Here is a 26,386-nt window from a genome sequence, read left to right as displayed (position 1 = left end):
TATATCTGCTCCTGTGAATCATTTAAGTCTTGGCTGCAGTTCAAGAAAACCTCAAAGAGAATCTTGTTGGCAGGAGGCTGCAGCACTTCAACCCTCACTAGAACACAATGTGGCTCCTCTGTTTTCACCTCGCTCCTCACCTCCTTCTGACTTTTCCTTTGCAGACGTTCTTTTCTTCTACATTCATCCGTAACTTCAAAATCCTATTTGTCTTTTTGCACAGAAGTGATCACCGCAGTTGTCACCTATAGGTGCACGTAAAAAAAAAAAAATGTTTTGCTCACTTGTTGAGGAGGGTCAATAAACCGCAGCCATGACTGTTGGATTTTTAATGTCCTTGTCACAAAATGACACTAAGCTGTAGAGCTTCCTGTAGGATTGGAGCCAACAAGAAACTCACTGCGCCACCAAAATACAGGTCACCCTCCACGCTGGAGCTAATAAAGGGTGATGGGGTGGGTGGGATCTCCTCTCACACAATGATCTGTGTGTTTGAAGGCAAGAGGATGGACTGTACAAAGTAAGGAAGTGTCCCTCACACACCACCCGCTGAACATCCCCTTTAATAAGATATTTTCCTCATGGAAGCACATGAATGTACATACAACACCTCAAAAGTGATACCATGTGTCAATATATGTGTTTATAAATGTGAGTATCCCACCACCACCCAGATCCAGCATCCCTCCCCCAACCTTAATCCAAATGGGTGGGGATGCAAAGGAGGTGGAGGGAATCTGGTGGTCATTGTTTATTTGCTCTATCTTCTCTCTTCTCTCGGAAAGGAACAAGAGCCATGTTGGAGGCGCTGCATGAGGGCTAAGGGTACATCCTTCTTCTTAGCCTTTGCCTCATCCCTCTGTTCATCCATCCATCCCTCCTCCTCTTCCTCCACCCTGCCACCCCCCCTCACCTCATAAGGATTCCATTGAGGAGAGCTGATGTTTAATCACGCAGGCAAGCCAGATGCTAATGAACCAAAGATCGGCCCAATGAGATGGGACAGCGTTTTCCTATCAAGCTTGAACAATATGAGTAGTGTTGCAGTCGACACACACTGAGCCGTACACTCACAAAATCAAGCTGCTGGCCGGAAACAAAAATAGTCCTTCAAGAGGTTCTTAAGACTTTTACGGACTAGAAAAACATAATTTCTCTGTGTGTACATGTCACATCTGTCCTTAAAACTGTTAAACGTTACAAAAATCCTGGAGGCAGCCTCTTGATCGCTGTGTGTGCTGGTCCACATCACTGCATCTCACATGAAGGAAGTGCTTCATGTGCCACAATGACTGCTGGCAACACCTTAATGTCCATGTCACTGTTCGTATACTGATGAGAACATGTAGTTGATAATTGATGCCATGATGTGTTTGATTTTTACTGTAAAGTTTTTCCCCGTTTAGCACGTGTTCATATAACATATATACGTGTTCAAAATTATATATATATATATATATTTATATATATATAATTTTAAAAAATTATTTATTCCAATTCAAGTCATTTGGTAAATAAGCTGCTGCTGTAAGACTGCAGCTGCACTAGCACCACAACTACGATTACTGCTTTTATACTACTACAACTACTATTATGACAACTACTACTGCTACTACTATGAAAAAATATTTTTACTCATGTGTGCGCCTCCAACTTAATCAAAAAATAATGTGTAATGTAATATATTTTACACCATGTAGATGTCAGTATTTTATTATCTAGCTTGTATTAAATAATACATGTCATTATTATTATTATTATTATTATTATTATTATTATTATTATTATTATTATTATCATTATTATTATGTTTTAGTATACTAATAAAAGATTACTTCTAATAATATGCCACAACATATTAATGTTATAACGGATTGGTGTAGGCAGAGATTATTATTATTGTTATTATTATTATTATTATTATTATTATTATTATTATTATTATTATTAAATGTAGGCAAACTCTTACGCACACATAGATACGTTAAATCTTACCTGACCTGGGTTACTTTGCCGTTGCCAGAGCCGGACTGAAACCACTCCAACTTGGGTGGTTGTTCTCCGGTCCCGACCTGACCCGGCGGATCCGTCCGTCACATTCCACCCGCACGCGCTCTCATAAACATCCTAGTCCCGGACCTGCAAGGGCAGGAAGTGCGCGAGGACAGGAATTCCACTCTTTCAAATTACATTACGTCCCGTTACAATGATGTCTCTCCAGATTGGTGCAGGCCTGTGACACGTTCACATGTAGGAAAGACTGGCGCGACTGATAGAGGACAAATATCACAACAAGCGTCACGTCACACACTGTAAAAAAAAAAAAAAAAAAAAAAATTAAAATAAATAAAAGTCTTACACATTGTGACGTCATCCAGTCTTTCCATTGAACGTAAACTCTGATTGCGGCCACATGTCAAATACGAGTACGACCACAGTGAAAGACATTCGTGGTGACGTGAAGCGGCGAACATGCAAGTCCATGAACTGATGTGCACGAGCTGATCCTTGTGATCGAGCGATAACTTGAGAGGGATTTTTAGAGGATGTGCATTTATCCCAAAAAGAAAAGAGAAAAAAACACGGCCTCCTGTCTGCCTGTGATACCAACAACAGTTATTTCATTTAGCCTGCAATATACAGGTCGAACACGGCGGTGGAAATGACATACATTTAAAACAAAAATTTAAATAAATTGAATCAAACACATTTCCCGAGGCCTTGTTTAGGCTAGTTTAGCTAGGAAAACTGGGCTTTTCGGGTTTTTCTCATCTCGTGAGCTCATTTTAATTATAATCAATCGATGGTTTTATCATTCGATAAGTTTGGAAATTGTGAGTTACTTATAAATTGACAAAAAAAAAGGTGAGAACAAATACCATATTGTGCATTTATACATATATGAGCCTGGGCTTATGATTGCGTTTCACAGTCATCACTGCACCCACTTTTTTTAAATTTGATGCCCCATGTATTATTCTATATGCCAATTTGACTTCTGCCATTCAATATTTGTTTTATGTGTTGGCTATCAAAGCTCTTTCATAGGGGAAACAAGCTCTTCTATCAAATTAACATTCCTCAGCGCCTCGCCGAATCCTATAATCAGTTCAAATTTCAGGGACTTTGTTTTGTTTACAGATTGTTGACATGCTGCTTTGTTGTGACGTGACGCGCGTGACTACTGGAGCTCTAACCCGGGAATGACACACACACACACACACACACACACACACACACACACGCGCGCACACAAACACACACACGCGCACACACACCCACACACAAACACACAGGCCCACGGGTAGGTTGAAGGCAAGTAAAACAGTTTTTAATGAGAGCAAATATTTCTAACTAAACTTACGTAGCATATAGCGGACGAGTGAAATGAATGCGTCACGTTCTGTTTGACCCTGCTACAGGGCCTGTAGCCTCGCTGCTCTTGCACAAATTTGCTCAAATCCGTTTACAAACCAGTCTGTTGCCTCTAATGCGAGGCGAACTGTTCCTGGATACATCTTTGCCATTTTAGTTCTAATGATGATGTCAGCTGACATCCGGGCGTCTTAGAGGGGCTTCCGCTGCAAAATGTGATGTAACATAATGACATTTATGAACAGAAATAAATGACTGGCAGTACTGATAAAGGCCAGTCTGCTGTAGAGAATTTTTTTTTTTTTTTTACTTTCCGTTTATTTTATATTTTCGTCATGTTCATATGTTTTATATATAAACGTTGACGGTTTGTGCTGAAGGAATATTTAAAAATGCAATATCGTAACTTCAAAATTGATATTGTATTCAATTTCATTTTTTTTGAATGCAAAACCTTTAACATTTAAGAGGGAAAAAAAATACAGGAATCGTAAAGTACGTATTTTGTGAGAGCAAAGTACTCCGCAGAGGAGACTCCTATCCGCTGCGTGGAGATGAGAAATAAACGCCTTTAGTTGAAATCAGACTTGAGGGGGGAATAGAAAAAAAAAAAAACGCGATCGTAGTCTTTGCAGTACTAAATAACAGAAAACTGATATCATAAACAAGCGTGATAATACAGGCTGAAAATATCTCGGAATATCTCAGAGGTTATTCCTGCTCCAGTTGGAATACTGGTCATTTTACTGATCCACTGTGCTCATCACAGTAACTCGTGCAATTTGATAGGTGCATAAATGAATAATCAGAATGACATAAGGTTATTGTTGTTGTTTTTTTTCCTCTCTAATCAAGCCAAATACAAAGCAATGGGTGTTGTTATTATCGGAAAGATCTTCCTATTTAAAACAAAAATTAAAAAAAACCGCTGTGACAAGGAATAACGTGGCGTTGGTAACGTTTGAAAGTGTGCGCCCGAGATAATTGCACGTTGAGAGACGGTTGGCTCTCTCCGCGGTTCAGCTGCTGGCCAGGCTGCAGACTGGCTGCAGGGTGATGACACACATGCCAATGCTGCTCCACCTGCACAGACTCCCATAGCACGGAAATACACTCCTAGAGAAAGCCGATGGGACCCTCATGGGTGGCCGAGGGAAATGTATACCTCTCCCTGCACTTCCCTCTTGATGTGAGCTAATTAAGCAGCACCGCTGTGCAAAGTTTGCATCCTTGTGCAAATACAAGGAGCTTCATCAATTTTCGCTATATTTTTGAATCGAGTTGTGAGGAATTTTTTAAAAGCATGTCCAGACTGGGAATGAGTATTCTTTCTTTCTTTTTCTTTCTTTCTTTCTTTCTTTCTTTCTTTCTTTCTTTCTTTCTTTCTTTCTTTCTTTCTTTCTTTCTTTCTGTCTGTGTCTAATAAAGAAACCCGGCTCCTATTCCAATTGCTGCATTACTGAATCCTGTTTAGAAATAATATTCTGCTTTCACAGATGACATCCTTCACTGACGTCCATCGTTTACAGTTAATGTCAACTTTGACTGTGAGAAGGTGTTTAATAAGAATCACCGTGTGCTATAAAAATGCTTTCAATGTGTAACAAGTTGGTGGTTATTATTTCATTCACCGCACCACCGGAGGCGGAACTCTAAGGCGCACAAATCACGAGGAACTACGTCGCTCCACGAAGAGAGCGCTGGAGCAAAAACAGCCTGTCAGTGGACTTTGTGGGGAAAAAAAGAGAAAAGGGTTGGGCTTGTTGAGTCACAAACCACAACCTGGGTTGCCCCTCCATCAGAAACCAGTTTAGAAAAATCCTCGTTGAAGAGCGAAGACGGTCTTGTGCATGTCACCTACTGAGCCGCAAAATAAAGATTTCCCAGCGCGCAGTTTGGACTTAAACTTCGCTGTGCATCCGAGAGTTCTGCAGCGCGTCATTCCGTCGTGCGCAGTAATACGCACCAAGAGAGTTTTGCTTACAACATTTGGACTGGATTTGTTTTGTTTTGGTGCGCACAATGATGGCCACTTACCAAAGCCCGGAGGATGACGCAATAGCCTTAATGATCCACGACACGAACACAAGTAAGGAGAAAGAGCGACCGAAAGAGGAGCCGGTCCAGGACAAAGTGGCGGAGAAGCCGGATCCGTCTCAGAAACCGCCGTACTCCTATGTCGCTCTCATAGCCATGGCAATCCGGGAGAGCTCCGAGAAGCGCCTGACTCTGTCTGGTATCTACCAGTACATCATCAGCAAGTTTCCCTTCTATGAGAAGAATAAAAAAGGCTGGCAGAACAGCATCAGACACAACCTGAGCCTCAACGAATGCTTCATCAAGGTTCCTCGGGAGGGCGGCGGGGAGAGGAAGGGGAATTACTGGACGCTGGACCCGGCCTGTGAGGACATGTTTGAGAAGGGGAACTATCGGAGACGCCGCCGAATGAAACGGCCGTTCAGACCCCCGCCGACGCACTTCCAGCCGGGGAAGTCCTTGTTCGGTGGTGACGGCTACGGTTACCTGTCCCCGCCCAAGTACCTGCAGTCTAGCTTCATGAATAACTCTTGGTCGCTAGGCCAGCCGCCAACTCCCATGTCCTACACGTCTTGTCAGATGGCCAGCGGCAACGTGAGTCCCGTGAACGTGAAGGGGCTGTCCGCCCCCTCGTCTTATAACCCCTACTCCCGAGTGCAGAGCATGGCGCTCCCCAGCATGGTAAACTCTTACAACAGCATGAGCCACCATCACCACCCTGCGCATCCCCATCATGCCCAGCAGCTGAGCCCGGCCACTGCTGCACCGCCTCCGGTCTCCTCCAATAACGGAGCGGGCCTTCAGTTCGCCTGCTCCCGCCAGCCAGCGGAGCTCTCCATGATGCACTGCTCTTACTGGGAACACGAGACCAAACACTCGGCGTTACACACGAGGATTGATATTTAAAGTTTACCGAATGCGTAAATGTAGGACTCTTTGGGGGTGACAGTTCATTCCTGTGATTTCAAAGCAGAACCACCGTGAGTATTTTTGAAGAGACCATCTTGACGCGCTGTTTGGGTCCAGCTGACATCCACAATGCCCATGGAGAGGTATGCTCGAGAAACTATCATAAAATGGAACCTGGAGGTTAATGGGTTACCAGGACAAATCAGGTAGCGGAACTCGAGGCCCCTTTCACGCGCCTGCATTACACTTGGACTCAAAAACTCATGAAAATCATTTCCATTTTCACGGAGATGATAGACGTCTCTGACGCTTCAGTTGTGTGTTAATTGCGTAACGGTGACTCTCATCTTTACGCACGTCTTATCCTAACGTTTGCCAAATGAAACGTCAACGCAAAGTGTCCTAATTTAATCCGTGCTTTAACATGTAACTGAATCTGAGCTAATTTTGGCTTCCACACCGAGCCAGGCCTGCACGGTGGAACTTCATGGTTGTGGACTTTGTTCAGGTAGAAGTGTGGCTAGAGAGATACATTGCCAAAGATACCATTCAGGGTGTTTCATATTTCTTGATTCTATATGTATGTATGACATAATTTCCAATAATATGACTCCAGCCAGTGCCAGGTTTTGTTTATCTTTCTATTTTTTTTATATAAACGTGATTAGTTGTCTCAGTCATGTTGGGGCCATGTCTCATTTTAATTAGCACTTTTCCCTATTTCTAGGTTTTGTGAATTTCTTAATAAACTTGTATTTGTTAAAACAATACAGTGGTCATGGAACAATCTGTTTTTGTACTTTAGAGAATGAAAACCACTGTTGGCAAACTTTAAATTTACCTCTAGACTAAAAAAACAGTTAAGAGATTCGTAGAAATGCCCGGGTTTATTTCGGTTTAACCAAAATTGAGGGCGAGTGAGATTAACTGCGTATAAGGAACTCCTATTTAGGTGCACGTTTATTTGAAAAAGAAACGTGTGTGAAATGTCAGTTTGACATTATTTATTTCCATTGCAACCTGAGGGCCAGTTTACTCCAATATGTGTAAAAATTGACAAGATTTCACCTTTAATAATAATAATAATAATGATAACGATAATGATAATGATAATGATAATGATAATAATAATAAAAATGATAATGATAATGATAATGATAATGATGATGATGCATTTACTGTGCCAGGAATTCTTTGCTTTACAAATCTGATATTAATAAGTTTCGAGTATCAGGGCTGTGCAGAAAAAAAATCCATGTATACAACTGAGACGTATCTTGCGCTGCTCAGTACCACAGTGTAATATTTTGTACTTCAGACATTATTCTATTTCTCGTGCGTCGTTCTATCACAGTAGAACTAACAATTAATAATTCATCTAAAGTTTAAAAACTTCTGGTTTTTTTTCCCCCTTCGCGTTGATTTTACGATTCCGAAAAATATGAAACTAACATAATGTATTTTAACCAAAAGCAGCCTACTTTCTTCCTCCAGGTACAATTCCAACATGTAATTATCTCCTCTTTTGATTTAAATGAAGAGTTTGAAATAACATGGACGCTAAGACCTACAGTCAAACAGTAGATAATCGTTTGAGCCTACAATGACAGGAACCGGGGTTGGTAAACTTCGCTCGTATAGTTTCAAACGGTGACGTCACTGATGAAGATGAATTCGCCCATCCCATGTTGTCCTGTCAGAAATATTGCCGTTTGCTGACAGTGAGTCTCCTCGGGGGATGAAAGTATAACATCTAGGCAAACAGCTCATTTTTCTTCGCTGTGTTTTCGTCTGAGAATGTTGAATTACCCCGGAGGATCATCTCTGCCCCGCAGGCCAGCATCCACTTATACTCGAACAGACATGTTGACGTGAAAAACCTCCTCCACACACCGACTGATCTCAACCTCGTCCCCCCATTACCATGATCATATTATCATAACCGGGACATGAGTACGTGCGTCTGTGCGTGCGCGTGTGTACGTGCGTCTGTGTGTGTGTGTGTGTGTGTGTGTGTGTGTGTGTGTGTGATAGAGAGAGTGTGTGTGTGAGTGTGTGAGCCAGCTGGGTCTGACTTTAGGGGATGCACCACTATAAATGCGCTCATCGCATTTATCAAGCGCGTGTAATCATTGTTTGAAAAGAATCCGACCCAATGCGGGATATGACTTCTTCCCTCGTCACAGCTCGTTGTAAATTAGGTTACGGACTCACCCTTCTAAGATCACACGTATTTGGCGCCGGAGATGACGAAGAAGCACAGCGCAGTCCTGTGTTTCTAGTCTGGGGGTGTGTGCACACACTCACCGCCCTATGTGCCACACTACGACTGTCAAACACACACTCATCACCCAAGTCCATAAAAAAGCCTGTATGCACTCGCGAGTTTTGTGCTGCAAAAAAAAAAAAAAAAAAAGAAGTCAGATCTAACAAATTCAACACGTAGTTATGATATTGGTTTGCATTTGCATTAAGTTTGCAAATTAAGTTTGATTCAGCATGAAGTTCTGCATGAGGTTTTACTCAGCCAATCAAATACTGCAGCTGACTCTTATGTGAATGGGATCATGAATGTAGTGCGGGGATGTCCTAATGAGCTAATGAGTGGTGAACACGGGTCTAGTTATTATACTTGCAAATATAGACTCAAGCTAAAATTCAAATCCAAGGTTTTTTGGTCACATAAATCACAGTGTTCAGTGAAATGCCTGTAAATTACACAGTTATGATATTTTTTAACAGAAAGCACACATTTGTGTGCATATATATATATATATATGTATATATATATATATATATATATATATATATATATATAGAGAGAGAGAGAGAGAGAGAGAGAGAGAGAGAGAGAGAGAAGTGAAGTGGATAAAGGTTGAAAAACAAAACAATTAATGTGCTGACCAATAGAGGTAGAACTGAATTAAATTGTGACTAATCGCGTTAATTTATGAACATATAACATAACATATTACTGGAGATGTACACACCAAAGAAATGTCATACAAATACAAACCTGCCTTTTTTTACAGGGTTTTGTTGACTAACTGTTCTCAATTCAAGTTTTTATTATCATTATTATTATTATCATCATTATTATTATATTATTTAAATTATATTATTTCAAGGATTTCCATTGAGAAAAACTGTACAAAACTTTGTAGAAAAACTACGACACTGCTTATCGCCCAACTCTTTTATTGTGTTTGGTTTCTTTAGGACTTAAACATCATTTGCCTTCACCCCCCCCCCCCCCCCCACCCCACAACCTATTCCTTGTGATGCAGTAGTAATACGACTGATGGTCTGCTGATCCCGATATGACCAAAGCGCAGGATCTTGGTTCGCTTAATGGCAAGAGGCTGTTGTATTATTTTATTTCATTCTATTTTATTTTAGTCCAGCTATATGTCTGGGACTGACTGAAGACCGTACTCCGTTGTGATCGTGGGTTGTGCAGGTCAACCAGCGTCGGTGCCGCTCACCGGACCTCCGACTCTTCTCCAGCTTCACGTCTGTGAGCACACGGAGCGTCCAAGCGAGCCTGAAATGTAGCTGTGTGCGATTTCTGCTTCCTCACATTAATGTTTTGTAAACATTTAGGAGATAAGGGTGCGTTTGAAAGGCAATTGTATTCTAAACACCCGCCTAAAAATAATAAATACATGTGTTTTACCAAAAAAAAATGTCTTGGCGTGCGTAACTTTACGTAAACTGTTATACAACCACGCAAACACTGAATGAACTCAAAGTCCTTCTAGATGGTTGAATAAAACAGATTAATATCTAAGTACATCGATTCATCAAACCTCCATCACGGTCCACAGCAAAACCTATTTTGAGGTAAGGCATATAGATTCAAAATAATTATTATTTTATGTGATAAAAATAGGAATCGATTTATTATGGGTGCTACCTTGAGATTAAAGAACTCGCTGTATTCAAAACATACTGAAGGTTAATTAGTTGCTTTTTTCAGTTCTTTTTCCAGCAAATTTGTTAACTATCTCCCTTTAAGAAGAGCCTGTGCAAAACACACACACACACACACACACACACACACACACACACACACACACACACACACACTTGAAAAACACACAGACTTTGGGTTTTATACTCTCCCACGTGTATCTACCCATCACTATTTGACGTGAATCTGCCGACACACACGGCAGGTGTGCATTCGCTCAGAAAGGGTTGACAGCTGAGCCTGGCGGCCGGGAACAATGGGCCTGCATACAGGATGTCGCAGGGGCTGAGAGAGAGATAAGGCCGAGGTTCATGCTCCTGCACAGGCCGAGCTGCTTTAAAGTCTTCCTTTACACTGATGATAAAGTCAGATCATCAAGCGCAGCCATACTTGTTTGTGGAGAAAAAAAAATCAAAACTCGGTATATTTATTGGAGCAGGAGTTTTAGAAACACTGCAGCTTCATTTTCTTCAAAGGTTTTAGATTACAATAAATATATGTATACTTTTCCTTCTTTTCTACAAACCGAACACACAAACTTTCTCGGAGATGTTTTGTTTGATTTCAGAAGTGGAGAAAAAAAAAAGAAAGGCTCATTCCATGAAGAAGAAGAAGAAGAAGAAGAAGAAGAAGAAGAAGAAGAAGAAGAAGAAGAAGAAGGCATGTTGGTGTCAGCTTGTGCACACATGGACTTTACGCGAATCATTAGACGAACAAAACCCTATGAGGTCAATTGTATTTCCTAAAGCCAACAACCTTTTTGCGCGAGGAGGTAATAAATGGGTGAATTATCCCTCTTGAATTAAAAGGGTAGAAAATGAAATGATTTTTTTTCCCCCTGCGAGGTGAAAAGGTTTCTGGCGATGCGTACTTTTGTTTTCATGCGTCTTTTCCGCTGAGCGCGCGGTGAATAAGCGTGATTGTATCCTTTGTTGGGCTCTCGGAGTTGACAGATTATAATCAACAAGACGAATGAGGTCAGCTCATTGTAGAACTAACACATTTGACCCTTTTCGTTCGTCTCTCTCTCTCACACACACACGTTTACACACACCCGAGCGTTTATACCTGGACTGGTTCCGGGTTTGATCGCCTGCATGCTCGACGGGACACCGGCGATGCGACCCGGCCGGTCAAGTCACACGCAGGTTGCAGGTTTCCCAATGCCTGCACACAATTGAATTCCTGACATTCTCACTGGTGTTTGAGAGTGAAGAGCAACCGTTTCCACAACGTGGCGGCCCACGTCACCCCAACCCCATTGAAAAGGAGAGTGGGGGGTCAGCTCTGTTTGGTATACATCTGCTCCAAACAGGAAAATATGCAAAGATTTGATTCGCAGAAAATCCGGCGATTGTTCAAATCAGCATGACCTTTTTTTTCCTCTCTCTTGGGCTCGGAGCATAAATACTAGAAGTTTCACTCCGTCCGCTGCGTATCTGTTTCTTCGCTGTTTATTTTCTAAACGCGTCTTCTGGTGAATCTCCAATCTACGTGATGTTTCTATGATTTCTATCTTAATGACACGCAGGCGAAACAATAGATAACATGCAATAATTCTTTATTAAGCCCAAATAATTACAATAGTGTGTGTTGATATGGTCGCCACAGTTTATAAATAGGAACCGCGGTCAACAGAGGTTCAACAGATGTCTGGAAATACACTGTCTATAAATACACTATCTATTCAAGGAGAAGATTCACAGGGGGGGAGAAAAAATCATCAAGACCTGACCTGACTTTACCCCCCGGGAACCACCGGGGCCCTGCAGTCACGTGACTATCCGTCATAAGAAGATGTGAGGGAATTTAAAATAAAACAAAAAAAATCGCTATTTTATTTAGTCACATATTAGTTCCTACTAAAATAACAACAACAAAAAACGATCACCTCCACCTGAGTCCTGTGACGTTCCGAGCAGCATCAGCATCGGTTCATGCCCGCGGTGGACGGAGCGGAACTGGCCAGCTTGTACTGTAAAGGGAAACGCGATAAAATGCTTCCGCCCTCTTGATTATGAGCTGCAAATTGCTTTGTCGGGATTTAAATGGCAAGTCTTTTCCCATCGTGCATTGATGGCAGTCTATTTTTACAAAAAAAAAAAAAAATCCCCCTTTCCTCTCTCGCCCCCTCCTTCTAAAAACTTCCGCAGGGTTGACAACAAGAGGCTATTAGGATAACTTCTCTCCTGTTAACATTCCAATTAATCAAAGATGAAACTGAATTCCCACAGAGATGTTTAAGGGCCAGCACCTGTTCTTCTGATAGACTACGTCATAAACTGGGTTGGTCAGACTTTGGCTGACCGCCGAGTGGTGGGAGACATGTAATCTCTGCAGGCCAGACGTACATTCTACAATTCTACAATTCTACAATTTCATTTAGCAGACGCTTTTGTCCAAAGCGACGTACAACACAAGCAACTACATCATTTTCACTCCCGCTGATGTGAATCACAACATCGCTCCAATTGAAGGATTTTCTTGAAACTGTCAAGAATGCAGAGAAGTTCACAAATAGCAATATGGACATCAAACCTATTAATTCACTTTCTTTTAATGACTGATATGATGTTTCAGTCACTTATAGACTCGTATAAGTGTAGTCTGACTTTGGGACTCTGTGTATCACTCGTGCAAAGCAGTGGGTTTTCCCTCAGTCCTGAACCTGGCCCCGCCCCTCCCATCAAGCCCACATGCCAACCCATGTAGTCTCAGGTCAGATCCAATCCAATTTCAGCCGTATTTCCTTCAAGCAATTACATACCTCTTGGTAAAGGCCTCGCAATTAAACAAATGATTATATTTTGATATCCATAATTATACGCATTCTCATAAAGTACCCTTTCAAGTTGAATATGTTTTTTATTACACGCCTATCATGTGTGATGAGATTATGTGGGCTTGGACTAAGTTAGGGTACATTTAATTGAATAAGAGGAGAGTAATGGAAGCATGCTGGACCCTGAAGTAGACTGCATGGGCTGCTCCCTTTGAGCCCAGCAGGGTTTTCAGACAAAGAGAATGTTGTAAGGGGGTTTGTGAGGGAGAGTCCTTGACTCCTGCCCAGCTAAAGGTCAACCCGACAACACATGACATAGACCAACTTCTCTACCACGCTGTCTCTTGAACACATCCCCAATGGAACCGGCATTTCTGGAAAAAATATGTTGTTTTTTTATTATGTTTTTGAGCTCCATGTTTATCAGTAACAATGAGAATGTATCTTTTGTTTGAAACAGTTTTTTTCCCCCTTTCTTTTTTCCTTACATTAGTCACACAAAAGTGCTCAATCAGTAAGATTATTGTTGGGTCTTAAAAGCTGGCTCTGAATTGGTGCTGTGTGGGTCTCTTCTGCCCCCTCGTGGCAGTGGGGCAGCGGTACATGGGGGATGTTTGCAAGTCTTACAGTGAAGCAAAAGAGCTCTGTTTGTGTTTGGCTGGATCATCCAGCCTGGATGATTTTGATAACTGTTCAGTTTTGCACGTGCATTGCTGGTGCCTTCAAGTCTCTGGATTTTCTTCACTGAGCATGTCTGATGGTAGAGGAAAGCTCGGGGCCTGTACTCAACAGTCACATTGTGAGCCAGTTTCTCTGCTTCCTCACTGATCCCTGCCCGAGATGACAATCGGGATTCTGCATAGCTTTGACAAGGGCAGGGCCTTTGCATGGAGGTGGGACGGTTATGAAGGTGACTGGGGGCCTTCTTGTGAATTAACTGCAACCACAGATGCAGAGCTGATCGCCAAGTTTCACCATCACACAACTGTTGACCATCTCAGGAGCTTCCACTTCACCTGCCATGTGAACTCCTGACATCATAAATGAAAAAAAGCACAAATGGTAAAGTCAAATAAAATTTCAATAATTCTCAAAGGGGGTGAGCACAGTCCCCTCACAGCAAGGAGGCTCAGGGTTTAAGCCCCGGCTCACACAAGATCTTTCTGTGTGGAGTCTGCATGTTCTCCCTGTTCCTGTGTGGGTTCTCTCTGGTACTCCAGCTTCCTCCCACAGTCCAAAGACATCAAGAGGGGACGATGTTAATTGATACTCGTAATTGACCGTAGGTGTGACTGTGAGTGTGAATGGTTGTCTGCCTCAATGTGTTGGTCCTGTGATGGACTGGTGACCCGTCCAGGATGAACCCCAGCTCTCGCGGGAAGGCATCTGGGATAGGCTCCAGCCACCACCCCCTTTGACTCTTAACACGATAAGTGGTAGAAAATGGATAGATGAACAGATAATTCTCAAAGGTTAACATCCCCTGCAGCATTCTATATTCTAACAGTATACTAGTCATTTGCTTGGGTAGAAGTACTAAATCCACACTGTAAAAGCAGTTGATCCTAGTCAACTGCAGAAAGGCTGTTGGGTTCACAAACTCACTGGTCTGCGGTGGAGGGTGTGGAGGTTCACCACAAGGTAATAATTAGGTCAGACTTGGTCAGTTAAATCTCTGCTGGGTACATGAAAGAGACATGTGGCATCGTATTGAAAGGATCATGAAGGCTGGGTAGCAGCAGGATCATGCCTCTCCAACCAGCCCAGGTGCTGATAAGAAATTTATGTTTGTCAAAACTAATTTAAAAAAAATAGTCGAGAAAACCCCCGAGGCCTCCCAGGCAGAAGTGTTGGGTGTTTCACTGTAGGGGCCTTGGACCCTCTAGTTAGAGAGTATCATTCTACTTCATGTGAAACATTGTCATTAGCATGCATCTGCTGCCGTCTGATGATCCCGGCAGATTGGGGGAGAAAGCCGAGTGGGAAGAGCTCTCTCTCCCTCCTGATCTCCCCCGGGAGGTTCCAGAAACGATGGAGAGACCTGTACCCAGGGATTCACCCGTGCCAGAGAGGTCCCCTATGTTTCACACCTCAGTCACTGGGATGTCACTACCTGCAACCTCCGTCTGAATGGCGGCAAAAGCAACAACAACAACAACAAAAACTAATTCACCGTTGTGACTCTTGTGGCGACTGGCAGGCGCCCATGCCAACTATCGTAACCGTCATGCCGGCGTGCTCGACGCACTGCACACTGTGGAAGAGGCTCAGAAACAAGAGACAGCCCAGAAGGCAGGTGGAGCCCCGGCGGACCACGCAAACGAAGACCGGCTCGAGTCAGACTTCTCCCCTCTTCACGACACAGACGCGGTAGCTTGAATTTATAGTAAAGATGCGGACCTTAGAGTAGCAACTGTCAGGTGTCACGAAAAAAAAATACAGCTTCACGATTGCGCATGCGCACGACAAACCTGATCGCGGTACCTTCTCGAGGGCGTAACCAAGAGGAACGATAAGCCGGTGCAGCTGGCCCTAAGCGTACGAATGAGAGGCGGACGTAAAAGAAGTAAGGACAAAGTGACTGTAGGACAGTGTATCGACCAATCAGCTCGTGGGGATGGCACAGTTTCATTTACATAGTCACACACTGGCTCGATACAGTGGTGAGCAGTACGTCAAGTCAAGACAGTACCGGTGTTTGACCAAAGGTCCTGTTCCAGATCCTGATCCTATCTACTCGCAGTTTTTACATCAACAAAGAAGTCTTAATATTCTACTTATATAAAAAAAATCTGAATTATGTATATCTTTAAAAATCATTTCAAAGGGTTGGGCACGCATTGTAAAAACATATTTTATAGAGAAATGGAAAAAAAAAATTGTATCACATCTTGTGGTCCGTTTACTTGAAAAGGGAGTTCCTGATATGTGGTTTGCTGTGCTGATATGAGCACCACAGATTCTGATTCATGTGATGAAAATGTACTGTGTACATTTGAATTTTGAAGAGGAATGATCATTTTAAAGGGAGATTTGACAGGTCATCCTTGAGTCCTAATGGAGCCTATCCCAGGATCCTTTGGGCATGAGGTGGGGTTCACCCTGGATGCGTCACCAGTCCATCACAGGGCCAACACATAGAGACAGACAACCATTCACGCTCACAGTCACACCTACGGTCAATTTAGAGTATCAATCAGCCTCGTCCCCTCTTGATGGCTTTGGACTGTGGGAGGAAGCTGGAGTACCAGAGAGAACCCACACAGGCACAGGGAGAACATGGAGACTCCACACAGAAAGATCCTGTGCCTGAGCCGGGACTCGAACCTGGAACCTTCTTGCTGTGAGGCGACAGTGCTAACCATGACAGTGACCCTTGACCTTTTACCACCAAAATTCTTTCAGTTTAACCTTGAGGCAAAGTGGACATATGTTCCAAATTTGAAGAAATTCCCTTGAGATGTTCCTGAGGTATCACATTTTCACAATGTGAAATTCACCTTTGACCAGAAGGTTTTCACTGCATCCTTGTGTCCCAGTGGACCTTTGTGGCAAATATGAAGAACTTCCTTCAAAGTAATGTTGTTCCAGATATCAAGAGATACCTCGCCAACAACAATGCAATGAGATGGACAGACAATCTGAAAACAAGTAGTCACCTGCATGGAGGTAGAGATACCTCACTTCAAGGACCCAGTCAGCTCCCAGAGACTCTCTCTCGCTCTCTCTCTCTCATACACACACACACACACACACACACACACACACACACACACACACACACACACACACACACACACACTCACACACAGAAATGTTGTCTACATCAACCTCCTGCTTCTGTCACTTCTTCTCTCCCTGGAGGGCTGCAGTTGCCATGGTGACACTGCAGGTGTAACCGAGTTCAACTGGTTCAGATTTATGAACAGTTGTTTACTTCTAAAGCCATGACAGATCCATGACAAAGTCTCAAATTAAAATAGTGTGTTTGTTGTTATGTGTTTGGGGATTTCATGTACTTTTATTATCAAGCAGCATTTTCCTGGACATTAGCCTCACGACAAACTTGTGGCCCCTCAGTGACAATTTCATTACTGCAATCACTATACAACAGCTTCAGTTTCTGAGATTAATTTCATTACAAAAACTGCATATTGTTCTCATTAGATGTTGTTCCATAACTTTTTGGCAATAACAGAATTCACCTAAGATAATATTGTTTATAAAATATATAATTTTACAATCTGTTTGTTTTGAAAAAAATGATTTAAAAAGAGTCAATTTACAAATACCGCGAGGTTTGTAAAGCAAAATTGAAGTTGCAGAACTAAATATGCAGAAAGCTACAAATAAATACAAGAATTTTGCATATTCCCTGCCTAGGGTGCTGTTCTATAACCTTCCTGAAGGGGGCAGCATCACACCAAACATGCCGCAACACACAAGCGAGCAGAACTTTGGAAAACAATAGTTCCCATCGCGAGATTTTTTTTTCCCCCTGGCTCTGGGAGTATCCCTTTCTCCGTCTTTTGTCAGTGATCGAACCTCATCATATCATTCAACTGTTTTTTGTTTTGTTTTGTTTTTTAGAGGGGAGTCATTTAAAGAAAAATTCACTGCTGGAGTCTGATTTGAATTCGAGCGAAGGCCGTCAACGTCGAAAGAGGACCACGAAGAAGAAGCAGTTGCGGCAACCAATGACAGTTGTGCGGGGCGAGGTAAATGCAAATGATCCCGGAGCCGTCTGAGAAAGAACAAATTTCATGTCCTGTCCACCTGCGAGCGAGGAGTCAGCCGAGCAGTCACCCCTCCGTTACCCAGTCTCTCTGCAGCTGCATGAAACTACTCTGTCGTAACCGCAGTATTGACCTTCAGCTGTTCATTTTCTCGGTAAAGTCCTAAACGAGACAGAGAGAAAGGTGAGTTCGCACTTGTTTGTTTATCCGAGTGATTTGAACGCCAAACTCTGTTGATGAATCTTGACTGCCGACGTAGAACCGTTAAAAAAATGTTCAAAGCTGCCTTGGAGAACATAATAAAGGAACGTTTACACTGAATTTAGAATTTTATGTAAACGGGAAATTAGAGTTAAACAACCATTTTGAACGAATAAACAGAAAAATTGTTTGTTTTTTTTATCAGATAACGCTAAACTAATCTGACATACATTAGGCTTAGTTGGACGTCATCAGCGAAAACTGTTCTTGAAGTGGACTTAGATCGAACAGACGGGCTCATACCAAACATGTATTCATGCCGAACACAACGGGAGATTCTGTGGTTTTGTTGAGAGACAAACATTTGTCATAGAGTCGTTGACTCACTCCGAATACGGTGGCAATACTAAATTGGACGATTTAGAAGCGGAGTTTGGCGAGTGTTCGATCCTTGCTCCAGCGCGTGGTGTGATTAGCTGCTTTTATTGCCGCTACCTGTTCATGTTGACATGGAAATCGTGTTCCCCTCCTCTACCTGACCTCCATTTGGACATGGCTTTACTTTAACATATGTAATACTATGAAGGATTATTAAATGTTTTTTAATGTGTTCTGGACAAAAAGCTGAAGCTTGTAACAAAGTGATTTGTGTCACTCGGCTGCGTGTCGTCATTGACTTGACTATCTTTTTTGAGAAATGGACATAAGGTACCTAACAGAAGGGGATGTGAAACTTTGGACATTATTGGATGTTGTCAGCCTTTCTGCCATCATTTTTGGGTTCATTTGGTTTTGTAAGGGCAGTCAGCAACAGCTTTAGTGAGCTGAGTTCCTATATGACCCCCCCTAATCTTATCTGAAACGACATAAAGTTTCTGTAATAGCAAGAGGCAAGGGTTGAATGGAACCTAAAGTACCTTAAAGACATAAGGTCTGCTGAAGAAACTCAATCATCCTTTTTCCTCTTAAAATGGACAAGATGCTAACATGTATGGCACGTTTTGTATCTCTTTACATCGAAGTTGTGGCTGATTTGTATGGGCTGGCATGCTGTCACGTCCTTGCACGTGCTGAGTTTTTCTTAAAAGTAAGCATTACGGTAACACATGGATTCATAAATCAGAGTCTGAGAGGGACTGGGAGTAGTGAGAAGAGGATGTAACAAACGCAGGTGCAAATGCAGCACTACATGACAGTCGAAGTGGTGCAACAGGATTGGTCCTCCAGCGGTCACCATCTGTGTATTATTTCTGCGGCAGCAAGATTTCCATGGGTTAATTTAATATTCACCAGGGTTACATTATAAATGTTGCGGCATTTTAATTTGGCGGAAATGTGGCCCTGTTTTGAAATGCATGTGCAGGATTAGTTCTCAAGGGGACAGCATTAAAAAGTAAAGGGTAAAGCACCAGCTGATGTTCAGACTACTTGCTGAGGTGGCGTGTGACATGTTAAGCGGCATATCTTTTTGTAGTGTAAACGCCTGATTGCTGTGAAAACTGAGCGTTGGGCTCTTTGACTTTGTAGTCAAAAGTTTTATGAAATTTGAACAAGTGGACACGTTTGGGGATGCATGATAGACACAGGTGATGTGTCAAGCTGTCCATGTATGATCCATGAAACTTATTTCAAAACAAAGTAAGCATGGGTGATTTGTGGGACGATGACCTCACTGTTATGAAAGCCTGACAGGTGTGACATTGGCTGCTGATTTTAGTTTGTTCTTCCTTTTTTGTAGCACTAGCTCTTTTGGAATTGCAGTTGTCCGATCAGTGTTTTAATGGTGGTATTTGGATCATGCACTGGTTAGGGCAGCGCTTTGTTTGCTGTCAGGCTCCCTCAGAGGTAAAGTTAGGGAACACTGATAAGGCAAACTGACGTCATTCTGCCGACATCAGCCAACAATGCAGCTATTTACCCCCGGCCAGCTTTAGTCCCAAAGCAGGCCTCTCCTGAGAAACAGAGTGCAAATGAAAGAAGATGATCTCTAAATTAAGTGATTCATTGCACCCAAAAAAAAAAAAATTATGTAAGTGTAGTAAAAACCATCCTCTGAACCAGTCTTGCTCCAGTTTCTGATTTCTTTGAATAGTGCTGAAGGATTGAGTTACACGAATGAAGGTGTTTGGAGGGTGAGTTGGTCTGGCATCCTCCATGTTTGAGTTGACTGACAACTAGGCCTGCATTTCCTCCTCCTGAGTTATTTTTTGCTTTTATTACCTCCTGGTTCTTAGTGTTGAAATAACAAGTAACAGAGAAGGAGAAAATATTTATTTGTAAGTGGATACATTTGATTTCCGAGAGAGGAACCAGAATCATATCCTCTCCAGTCAGTCTCTTTCTTTCTCTCATCTTTACAGTAAGAGGCTTGCGTATGAGCAGCTTCCAATGAGCAGAATCTCAGGGAGACGCTGTGTATGTGTGATCATGCACAATCTGACTTTCACAATTTCTTTTTGGGGGGGGGGGGGTCTGCTAGTTTACTTCATGCAAACCCTCATCCATCAAGCAAAAGGAATATTCAGTGTTACCCTTTGCGCAAGTGGTTCCCTCCTGCTCAGTATGAAACTACGGAGCGAAGTGGAAATGCGATTGCAAGAAGGGAACAGCCTGCTGGAATTCTCCGCTTTGCTGCATAGCAGGCCAAGACCTGCCAAGGAATGCTGGGAGACAGCAGGAGAGGATGAGCGCAGGGAGAAATCTCTACAAGTGAGCTGTGGGAGGTTATATAAACCAGCCAGTCTCCCCAGTAACATAGCCAGGGTTTTCCCTGTATTTGTAGAAGCGAAGGCCAGGGCATATGGGGCGCAATTGGTTTGGACGCACACCTTTCGTGTGTCCTGCGCTGAAGAAAATAGAGTAACAGTCCAAAGTGTTGGCAGTAAAATTTATATCAGGATGGAACAAAAAGATGGCGAGTGACCTAGAATATTGGAACACAGCTGTCCATGGTAAGATCATTTTTCATATGACGGCGCTGTTATTGGACTGTTTGCATCATATAAACATTATTAGAAGGGGTGTAACGATTCATTTTAACAACAATTCGATTTGATTCGAATCACGATTCACGGTTGCCGATTCAATTCAAGGACGATTTAAATTCATTTAGAACAATACGATTTGATTCGATTCAGTGTCTTGAAATTGATTCAGTAACTTTTTGCCAAAACTTCAACTATTGTGACTGTGAAATATACCTGGATACTGGACAGCTCAGGTGAAGTTTCATAGATCTCTGCTGTTTGTTGTAAGGGAATCGGGTTTAAAAATAATGGATATTTGGATATTTAGTGTAATTTCTCTTGCCTCAGCTGAGTTTTGGCCGAGTTTCTTTGTAAACATGCTAGCGACACTCGAGCTTCCTGCAGAGCCGGTGTTACCTTGCTTTGCTGCAGCAGCGGTAACGCTGGAGGAGTTGCGTGGACGGTCCTGGCCGGCCAGTGCGAAATCCCATGGCGCCTCAGTAGGTGGTTGAACAGATTAGTCGTGTTGCTGTTGTTTTTTATTTCACATTTACATATTCTACAAACAGCAGCCGACTTATTTAAAACTCCTCCGTCTTTATAAAAGCCAAAGTGTTTACATACAGTTGACCGAAACGATGGCTGGAAAATTTCTTTCTCTCCTCTGCCATCCGCCATGCTGCGTTGTTGCTGAGATTCGCGCTTCTGCCGGTGTGTACCGCTGACGTCACAGACAGGCATACTCAATCGAGTAACGTTTAACGTGTCTAAAAGCGCCAAAAACACACAATCTCTCAAGTTTAATTGATTCTTTTCCATTTAAAACGATTTTTAATCGATATGCCATTCGGAAGGCCAATTTGCCGAGCACAGATTGATGCAGTTGAATCGTAGGAATAGAAATCGATTCATCGATCTATAGATGAATCGTTGCACCCCTACTGTAATATTAGTTTTAAAGAATTACTGTATATATTTTTGAAGTACAGTTTCTATGTGTTTATCCAGAGTTTGACTATTATTCCTACAAACACTGGTATTTGGAATTGATTCTAGTTGTTATCAAATTTATTGTCAACTGAATTTACATCGTTTAGCATATAAAGGTGATCAGAATTCTACAGTATGTTTGTGATAGGGTCCCATGGTGCTAAACCTACTACCAAAGTCAACACTTTCAAAAAAAGGATGTTCCAATTGTTCTAAAAATAAAATGCATATAGGTTCAGCATTATTCTTTTATTTTGCTAATTATTTTAAAGGTGTGTTTGTTTATGGCATACATACACGGAACAAAATAAGCAAAAATGCATCATAAACATATAGAATGAGAACTGAGAACACGTTGCCTCTCCACCAAAGGGTAAACCTACATGGCATACACACAACTTTATACACATGCAAACTTCAATTATTTTTTGACAGCCCCAGTACTATTTTTACCTTGCAATTTATATAGTTACAGAAAAAAATTCCACAAGACATGGTGATGTCGTTTTGAATATGTAGCACCCTCCTCTGTTTTCAACAAAAGCAGCCCACCTTTGAGTCATAGTTTCATTTCTACTTATTCTTTTTGCACCCAGACTGTGAAATTGTAACTTCAACATGCAGCCAGGCGGGCACTGTTCTCACCGAGGGCAAGTGAAGGAAGCAAACTATCACTCTTGTCTCATGTTGTGCCTGACCAGTTTTCTGTCATTTTTGAAGGAGACAGGATCTAGTTATTACCAAAACAATATGATCTTTTATAAGATATGCATGGATTCCTTGATGGGAGACGTGCTACACAAGCTTCCTCCTCTGTGTTGGTGTGCCAGGTTTGACTTTATTATTGCAGCAACTCATCTGTAAGAAAATAAAACCCAAAAGAGAAGAAGAGAACAATAACAGTGTATGTTAGATAGCTGAGCTTCCTCCCCGTCATCCTCTCCACTACGACCTTGACTCACTCTGCAGTCTGTCCCATGACAAAGGTGTATTTGTATAACGCTGCATATTTTTATTGCCGTAATTAATGGCGCTCTCTGAATGTGTGTTTTTCTTAAATGGGGTCCCATTATTTACTCAGTTAATGAACTACCTGACCTGATGTGATGTTTCAAAGGAAAGGAGAAAGTGTGTCCTCCAGATTATTATGTTAGCATTAGCAATGATCGCATACCCGAATTAGATATGGAAACATTTAGTAAATTCTGGCATAAACAAACTTGATGACATGGGATATTTTCTACTGTACTGGACCATCTCATGAAAATTTTAATGATACCTTGAGTAGAGTAAACGCTAACTTTTAAACAGTGATGTTTATGTAAATCGTTTCCTGAAGAGCCTTGATGTGCAGTCTCGCTCGAGTACCGTACCTGTTGCATAGACAGGGGCTTCAGAATGGAAACGGAGAAGGCAAAACCTCAGCTTTGAATCTCTGTGGCAATACTTTCTCCAAACACAGGTGTCTGTATGAAACTGCAGATGACAAACACACACACCTGCAAGTGTCGAGCACTGTGGTGTCTCAACATGCACCATGGCAAATTAAAGGAAAGATGAGGACGGAGATGATGACTTAAAATAAGGTTTATGTTGTACTCAGTCATTCAGGAATCTTACATAGCTGTTTATTTGTTTGTTTGTTTGTTTTTTACCTATCTATGACATCACTTGGGCATGTAAATACTCTTTACAAAATCCAGCATGCATAGCGTCTTTTCCTCATTTGTTGCTGGTTTACAGCTGAGTAGCTTTGGAGAAAGAGATGTTCCCATTTGTCTTGAACTGCCTCAAAGTGCTGAGGGGCGTCATCGGACTTGTTGCTCTGCTGCTCCCATGATGTCATTGTGTCCTAAAGTGCGCAGGTCTAGACAGTGTTTCTTTCTCACTTCTGTTTTCCCTTCCCATTGTAAAATGATAGGACATGTGACTGATTTCAGCCCACTACATCATCCCGTGTCTGTCTGTGTTGTAATTATGGTTTGACAGTTTAGACTTTGTGTCATCGTGAGTGTGTGTGTGTGTGTGTGTGTGTCCGTGTCTGTCCAGAGTGATCAACAGTGCTGTCCCCTTGGCTGGGACAGACCTTTGCTCATTCAGGCAGCCGGAAGGTAGCTGATTAACAGCATCTGAGGGGAACTTTATAGAAGACACACGCATACTCCACCCACCAATGACCTGCTTCACAATAGCAGCCATAAACAGAGATTGAAACAGCTGAATAAAGAGAAAGAGGGGGCTGAGTGGGTCGAGGGCAAGGGTAGACTCAGATGTCTCAAATAGAAGCAATCAATTGAAAATATTGGAAATACTTGGCTTTTTAAACTGTACTTGACATCCAGCAGCAGAGCTCATCTGTGTGTGTGTGTGTGTGTGTGTGTGTGTGTGTGTGTGTGTGTTCCTTATGTCTCTGTCATGGAATGTAAACTTCCTAGAGTTGTAATGGGTGGGAGTAAGTGGTTTTTGTTTATGATAAGACAGTGATGGCGCATCCTCAGATCTCATGGTTCTTAGGACTGCAGTTGGTTTGTGCTTGGATCATAGTGTGCCATGCTGTTAACATCTTGAGCGAGATGTATGAGCTAGTAGTCAGTTTCTGCTTGGATTACAGGCATCCTCTCTCAACATACGGATGATATAATCACAGCAACAGCGACAAGGGTAGCTTTCTGTACATACAGACAGACCGTTAAATAAACTTGTTACACACGGTATCTATATTCCCTCTCCGTTAACGTTAGACTTGACAGGCTGCAGTCTAATCAGTAAAACCGAAAGAGTAGACACACAAGATGACATTGTTGCTTGTGTGTGTCATTTACAGTCACTATCCCGGGACTGACAATAAGCTTGAGCTATACTTAGCAAGGCACGCTGCCATGCTGAGTTAGCTTTGCAGGTGGAACTGGAGCTTGTGTTTCACATTCATCACTTTTCTCACATACGCTACAGTTTGCTCTCCAACACAAGCACAGAACCAGAATGTTTTTTGGATTGATTTACACCATAATACTGTAATGTATAAATTAAATGTTGGTTTTTGTAAGTATTTATTTGATCAAGGTGCTGCTGTAACTGCAGGTGTGTTAAAATGTCTCAGTGAAACAACTGTTTGTGGAATGTCAGAAATCCCTCAGTTACACTTGAATTACAAGCTGTTTTCATCATTCTCCCAGTGGCTGGATTGGCTAGTTAACACCAACATTCACAACTTCAGTAGAAAAAAACGGAACAATTGAAAGGAAAGTTGCAGAGGCATAAACTGGAAGATATTAGAATAAGAAAATATTAGAAATTAGAAAAGCTGAAGGTAAATAAAAATGAGAAGACACTGCCTTAAGGTTAACTTTGCATTCTTTTGTATCTGTATTCATTCATAATGTATTTGACCATGTCGTTTTTTTTGACGTGAGAATAAAATCCACGAAAAGATCCATAAAAGTGGTAAATTCTGACTATGAACATTGGCTAATATGTTTAGATTCAGACTGAATAAATGAGGAAATGAACGGTGTGTTTGGCTCAGACGGGGCACTTTTCTGATAGACCAGCTTAGTCCCTGCACATAACAGTAGAGGATGGAAAAAGTGATAAAAATAACCATTGTCTTTGCCAATTTTTTTGAAAATGTGGTCAGAATTTGTAGTACGTGTGTGTGTGTGTGTGTGTGTGTGTGTGTGGTGGTGGTGGGGGGGTTGCCCGAGAGACTTGGTTGCTGATGAAGCCCTCAGTCATTTTAGGATGGTGCATTCCTCACATACCTCTTGTAGAGGATGGGTGGAGGAGAGGAAGGGTGTGTGTTTGTGTGTGGTTACGTAGGGAGAGAGAGAGAGAGTCATATCAAAGCTAGACCATGTTCGCTAGATAGAATACAGTGATGAGGGTGACAAGAATATGTAAGGTGACCCTGAGGATGAGAGACGGTTTCTTTAGATTGTGTGTTCTTGTTTCACCCAGACGATTTATGGGGTCTGAAAACAGTGAGCTCACTATACTTGTGTGGACCGAAATGTTGGATTCCACAAATATATAAATGACAGAGTTGAGGACTAAGACTTAGTTTTTGGGTTGGGTTTGGAATATGTGCGTGTTGGACCTTCAGGAACCTAGAAGAGTAGTACATGAGTTTTTGTTTTTTTTACAATGAATCTTTATTTTCAATTTCAGAAAAAAACAACATGGCAGGCATCATTCCATAATACAAAAAATGAAACAAAAAAAACAACAATACACCATCAGAAAAAACAAACATACATACCAAGCATCATATAACCCAAAAAGATAAAAATAAAAATATTCCCCTCATAAAATCATTAAAAGAAAGTGCGGACAGTACGGAACATAAGTAGAACATGAGTCCTTCTTCTTTCTACACAAGAAGTGACACAAGATACATACTTGGCACAGGAAGCTGACG

General features: G+C 42.0%; 2 protein-coding genes across 5 annotated transcripts in view; both read left to right on the top strand.

Moving 5' to 3' along the window:
* Positions 1–5,338: 5,338 nt before the first annotated feature.
* foxl2a (forkhead box L2a) lies at positions 5,339–9,964 on the top strand. The gene has a single exon (XM_086215964.1). The coding sequence runs from the start codon at positions 5,398–5,400 to the stop codon at positions 6,316–6,318; it is 921 nt and encodes a 306-aa protein (XP_086072090.1). The 5' UTR covers positions 5,339–5,397; the 3' UTR covers positions 6,319–9,964.
* A 7,631-nt stretch (positions 9,965–17,595) lies between these two features.
* The window catches only part of pik3cb (phosphatidylinositol-4,5-bisphosphate 3-kinase, catalytic subunit beta), a 51,595-nt gene continuing 42,804 nt past the window's right edge, over positions 17,596–26,386 (top strand). For all 4 annotated transcript variants that reach the window (XR_015118148.1, XM_086215963.1, XM_086215962.1 and 1 more), the window contains exon 1: positions 17,596–17,995. The gene's annotated coding sequence lies outside the window, so the exon portion shown is untranslated. The remainder of the gene's footprint in view (positions 17,996–26,386) is intronic.

Source organism: Aulostomus chinensis, chromosome 10 (genome assembly GCF_037954235.1).
Source record: "Aulostomus chinensis isolate RoL2024-O1b breed Wild chromosome 10, RoL_Achi_v1.0, whole genome shotgun sequence".
NCBI lineage: Eukaryota > Metazoa > Chordata > Actinopteri > Syngnathiformes > Aulostomidae > Aulostomus > Aulostomus chinensis.
Note: the sequence above shows the minus strand (reverse complement) of the source record. Positions and strands in the feature narration are given on the sequence as shown.

Bases quoted from the DNA above. Each gene is read 5' to 3' on its own strand.
- foxl2a (XM_086215964.1), top strand. From the start codon at position 5,398: ATGATGGCCACTTACCAAAGCCCGGAGGATGACGCAATAGCCTTAATG.